Below are 6,000 nucleotides of genomic sequence, written 5' to 3'. Positions count from 1 at the left end.
GTTAGATCATGTCATCCTCTTTCGGGGAAGAAAATGAGTAGGTGATTTCTCTGTTGTACCAGAGTAACGCAGACGAGCTGTTCTTTCATGTTGAATTTTGAGGTTTAAATAAACTGAGTAGTTTTAGTTAAGGTAAACATGTATGGTTAAGTTTTCCTTGTTCAGATTTTGACTTTATTTCACTCTTACGCACTTTGGTTTACCAAAAAAGTATCAACCTCATCTAGTTTTTCCCTTGCTAGACTTTTATGTATCTTGATCTTAAAAAACAAAACATTTTGTTGCATTCTCCTTTGGACTGCAAACAGAGCCCAGGCATCACATCTTCGCATCTTGAACATTATGTGTCTGTCAGTCTGTTCGCTCCCTGTGCGCTTTGCGTCGACAGTTCCCTCCACCGCAGTCGAGCGCAGCGCCACAGACACCCAACCACTCCTAAGAAAAGAACATGAATCATGAGCGGATAACACCCAGCTGACATTTTCTAAGCGTAGATGTAATAAGAGAAAGATTTATTACAAACATTTGTAAGAAACAAAATGTTGCCTGGGCAACAAACCGGCAAGTGAGGACGGTGCTGTGGACGGTGCTACGGATCTCTTCTGTGAGGGTTCCAACCATCTCGGCGTTCCACAGAAGGATAGACACGGTGATACCGAGAAGAAAAGGAGGGAAAATGCTCAAAGTTTGGTCGTGTAGTCTACAAGTGCGAGCCCACAACAGCTGCAGAAAATGAGCAGGACTTAAACGAAGAATGCATGTCTTTTGGGATTTATCAGTGATTTTGCAAACATATATTATCTGCACTTCGTCAGGTAAGGAGGCAAACTCCCATCCCTCACACATTACATAAAAAAAACCTGTAAAAATTGGATGCTTTTTCGGATAAAATCTATGGAAATGATCACTTAAGACGCTTAACAGATAGAGACACTAAGCTTTAAAAGAATGACTGATAGTGTAATATAAATCGGGTAAATCATCTCTCCTTCATTTCTATTTGATCAGGCTTTTTACAGACATACTGTGATGTCACATCAGTCAAACTGATAATACTTAACGCTGAAACAACTGACTACATGCAGAACTAACACATCACAACCCAGCACTTTGATAATCCTCATACACATAGGCTACATATGCGTAAGAGCATTTTACACTATATGTAGTGTGCCACCCGATGCTTATACACTAGTTAATAAATAACACTGTTGGTGTGTCAAAGCCCTCATACAGCACGGTCTTTTTAAAGAGGTAACCCACCATTAAGCCAAGATATCCACAACAGGATGAGTCAAGACTTCCTACTCATCACCACTCAAGCTTCCAACTGCAGTGTGGACTGCTGATTTTCACATTTTCACACCGATTTGCACATTAGAAAAGTAACTATGTCTTTGTCTGTTATGGTGAGTGTATTTGAGACAGCCTACTGTCACTCATGTGGTTGATTTTTATATATATATATATATAAAAAGATCTTAAACTCAGATACTTAGCTCTCCTTTCCTATAAGGCGGGAATTTAAAAAAAGGAAGGTTAAAAAACAGCATTAGGAGCCTGACTTTTTTTAAAGGAAGTTCCAAAGATTCGGCCTATAATGCAACTAAATACCATTTGTCATTTGACCTTTTCTCATCTGTACATAATCAGAATAAATGTACATAAACGGACATACAGCATTTTCTCAAAGCTGAGTGGTTCTCCTCTTGAGAGTTAAACATTCCTTATGTGGTTAAGTATTATTTATCAATTATTGTAACAAATGTTAGGGTAAAAAAAAAAGAATAAACATGTTTGGAATTTGTCATTTTACAACAGACTTCCAACAGTATGTCACTTACTGTGGCATGAGGTACATGTGTATTGTGGCATGTGTTGCTGCCTGTCACAGTTGGAACTATTCCCTGACAAAGAGAAAACAATTTTAGCCATTATACCTTTGCACAAATATTCAGCTAGTTGTCTGCGAGTCATATCACTGACTGGTTCAGGAGCTAATCAAGTTTCTGTCATTGTCAAATTCGATTTGTTCCCTGACGTGCACATGGATAATTGCACACAACTGTTCTTACAACACTAAGTTTATGTAGCTGTCAAAAATCGTAATCTATTGAATATTGTCCTCAAACCCAAATTTCTCTTTTCTTCATGGATGCAAACATTTTCATAGTATTTTACAAAACTTGGATTAATTTCACCTAATGACTAGGAATCTTAAATCCATGGAAATCATCGTAATTTTGTTTATGGGTGTAACTGATCTTTAATTTACTTTTCTATTTGTCTTAATTGTTTTCCTAGTTATATTTTTGTAGGTGTAAAGTAATTCTTGCTGGATCATGTATAGCAGTGAATGAATTTCCACATATTCTAACCACTTCACAAGCAATAGGAGGTTGTCTACAAAGTGTTCAAAATGATCAGCAGACACTTGAATTTGCAGTGAGACTCCATCCAGAACATATTAACATTTTTGCATCGCATTACAAGAAAGCATTGTTTGGTTGCATTTAAGCTGTTTCAGTTTTTATTTATATATCTTTAGCGTACATTTAATTTAGCTTGGAACAGACATGGCATGTAATATTGCTCCTGTTTGTCTCTGAAAGCAGTAATAAACACAATTTACAAGACCTTCTATTTCTTAGCATGTTACATTGCAATTAGGGCTGCATGATATAAGGAAAACTTGTGATGTACAATACTTTGAAAATTGAAACGATGATGAACATTTCAATATATACTTAAACATATGATGCTAATATTGGGGCTGCATTTCACTTCTTTATAAGTGCATGCTGGTTGTTTATAGAATATGGATGAAAGCAAAAACTTCCTGTTAGTGAAATTCAACACTTGTTTTTTCCTATTTTAAGTCAAAGTGGGATTCCAGACAGGGAGTCCCTTCTGCATGTATTATCATCCACTAGACTATAGTAGAACTCTGTACATGATCCAAAGTTTCATTTTTTCTTTTAAATATATATTTATTTTTGTAAAAACAGAAAAGCTGCAGTTTAGCCAAATTCCCAAGAAAGCTGCTCTCATTCCCATATTTTTCTGTTTTCTTTTGTGCAATAGCTAAATATCAGAAATACGTACGGCCAATTAAAGCTTTTCTAGAGTGTCTTTCTTCTCTAATAAAATCCTGATAAAATTCTCCGGTGTCTTCTAACAACTTAAAGACAACATCTGTGAAGTGAATTTGGCTACACTTACATGTACAATGATTCTCCATTGAAAAAAACTAGAAGCAGCATAATTTTTAGACACACTCCATGGTGTAGCATGCAGTGTAGCACATACACAACACTGTAACACATAATATTAATAACTCATTTCCACTCCTGATCATGTTTTCTGGGAAAGGACAGCGGTCCAATTAAAGAGCCAATTTCCGCTTTAATCATAGCCCAAGTGAACTGTGCATCCTGTAACCATACGAGAGGTTTCTTGTCTGATTCCTTTAAAAATCCAATTTAATGATGGATTTGACATAATAAAATGTTGACCAGTATTTCTTTTTGAATGCGCTTCAATTCAATATTTCTCTTATCACTTCTTTCAGATTTCTTATTTTTGTCAGTTTTTTTTTCCCTTTAGCACAAGTTTCTTGTGTTTACCTTGAAGGAGATTTCTTATTTTTGTCAGTGTATTTAAATAAGAGCTTGAATATCAAAGACAATTCTACACACTTTCAGGGAACATGTCAAAAATAAATAAAAGCCAGTGTTTCATTTACTAATCAACTGCTCTCTCTCTCGCGCTTCTGATCTTTTTCTCTTTTTTTTGTGTCTCTCAGCAGCTCAGCCTATTACATCAAAGCTTGATGAGGGTTGGTGGGCATACAAGGATGTTGTCCAGGGAAGCTTTGTTCCAGGTAACAGACCAGCACTTATCTCATACAAAACAGTCTGAATGCTGTTTGCAATGCATAGATTCATATAAAGTGGATTACTGTTGTCGAGTTTGTATTGTTTTGGGATTTCTTTTTGGCTCATTTTTATAGTTTTGTAAAAAGCGTAAAATTCCTTTGAGGTGTTTATGCCTTTTCTGAAAAAGAGTTAAGCCATAAAGCCAGATGGATACAGCTTTCACAAACGAGTTCTGCTGTAGCAAACATGTTATACTCACAGGAACGATCAGCCTTTCTTTTTCTAGAAGATAAACAAGTTAATGCTAGCTGATATAAAATAATTCAAATTTGCCTAGTTTAAACAAACGAAAGACCTGTCTTCATTTTCCTTACCTGTATGGCCTTGATTACTACTTCTGAATGTGCTGTCTTTCTTGAAGTTTTGTTTCTGGCCATCGACAACCAGAAACAACTTTTTTTTCACAGCCAAATGCAATGTAGGCCTCTGACACCTGCTCACAGTCTAGTGTACGTTTTCCATAAAGGTTCATTTCAAATATTTGCTTTAAATTAAGTTGACAGTAGGATTTTGTGCATATAAACTCAATGTGGTGCTGGCCTGCAAAAGAGCTTGCAATTAATAAGGTAATCAAAACCTGGGATGGCAGTGATGCTAACTAGGTAGCATTAGCTTGTGAACAGTAACAGCTTGTGAAAAGCTCTTAACCACAACATAGAGCTGTAATAACATTGAATATACAGTCTGTAATCAAGAAATAAGGAGTGCAGTGGTCATTATTCTCATTTTATTATTGTAAAACTATACATCAGGCTTGGGAAATATTTTTCCTAAGGCTAAAAAGCACTAGCCTAACTAGCATGCTATCATCAACAACCAGTGAACACTCGTCCTGGCACCTCATGCTCTCTGCTGCGTGTGTGTCCTTCTGAATGAACTGTTGAGTAGACATTGTGTGTAGCCATTGGAGGGAAATTACTTTATTAATGAGTTTGAAGGTGATGTAGATGAGGGACAGATCCGTTCAACATTACACTTTTACTGTGACATGATAGCCTATGAAATTAACTTCAGTCAAGGTAACAGATTTGTTTAAACACTGCAATGGAGCCTTGTGCCTGTGGCTTTTGAAAAAATGACTTTAAAATCAACTGGTTTTGATTTAAAGATGGACTTTCGTACAAGTTCAAGAGCCATTTTTTTAAATGAAAAGCTTCCCGTTGTAGAAATACATTTTTTTGACATTTCCAAATGAAGTTGTGCATGTGTTTGATCAGAAGGATGACAAACTACGAGATGCAAAAAGCAAGTCCACATAGTATTTCTTTTATGGTTAATTTTAGGTCAAATCTAGAGTTAGGCAAGTAGTTGTTAAAGTAAGTCCTCCAGAAATGAATATATGGCAGTTTAAAGTTTGTGTTCATATTAATTAGGTCCTGTGGGGATTTTATCCTGACTGCACACTAACCAGTGGGGACTGGTGTCATTGCGGGGACAAAAAATGAGATCTTCAGAGATACAGGCTACGTTAAGGTAAAGGCTAGAATTACTCTTAGTTGGTAATAGAGCAAGGCATTCAATATTTATTCTAAAGTTTAAGGATGGTTGCAAGGGAACAAATTAGATCAATGAGATTTGGGAATGAGGTAGCAACACAGGAGGCTGTGAGTGTGTATATGTTTTTGAGCACAAGGGCCTTCTGGGAAATTTGACTGTGAGTATGCTTGTCACATTAGTGAGAGGTGCTTGACTTTGACTGTAGTTTTTCATCCCCCCCATCTACTCTCACACTGCACCTTTCTCCAAAGTTTGTGCTTTGCCAGCATACGAGAAATGCCTGCTTCAAGCTGTTTTTTTCAGTGGGAATACAGTCAGCAAAAAAACAAAAAAAGAAAACATTGGGTGGCATTTAAAACTCAGGTCACTGTCATCTGGTGCTCATATTTGTTGTAATCCCCCTCTTGGTCACATGAGATGCAGGCTACTGGCTGCGATAAAAGTACAAAGCTGTGGGGGATTTCTTTTAGGAGCTAAATGGTGAGATCGGAGTCTGCCTCAGCAGAAACAGAAATTGCTATCTATCAGAGTGAGATTACTGTGAGATGGGCCTCTACAGTTTGTG

General features: G+C 36.8%; 1 protein-coding gene across 2 annotated transcripts in view; it reads left to right on the top strand.

Moving 5' to 3' along the window:
• Positions 1–403: 403 nt before the first annotated feature.
• Positions 404–6,000, top strand: part of LOC142371101 (carbonic anhydrase-related protein 10-like) — a 168,195-nt gene continuing 162,598 nt past the window's right edge. The window contains exons 1-2 of one of the 2 annotated variants that reach the window (XM_075453707.1): positions 404–815; positions 3,809–3,883. In XM_075453707.1, coding sequence (XP_075309822.1) covers positions 755–815; positions 3,809–3,883 — 136 coding nt within the window. In that variant the 5' untranslated portion in view covers positions 404–754. Of the gene's footprint in view, positions 816–3,805; positions 3,884–6,000 lie in introns of both variants that reach the window. The other variant, XM_075453706.1, reaches the window with a different exon arrangement.

This window comes from Odontesthes bonariensis, chromosome 21 (genome assembly GCF_027942865.1).
Source record: "Odontesthes bonariensis isolate fOdoBon6 chromosome 21, fOdoBon6.hap1, whole genome shotgun sequence".
NCBI lineage: Eukaryota > Metazoa > Chordata > Actinopteri > Atheriniformes > Atherinopsidae > Odontesthes > Odontesthes bonariensis.
This window is presented reverse-complemented; position numbering and strand designations above follow the sequence as displayed.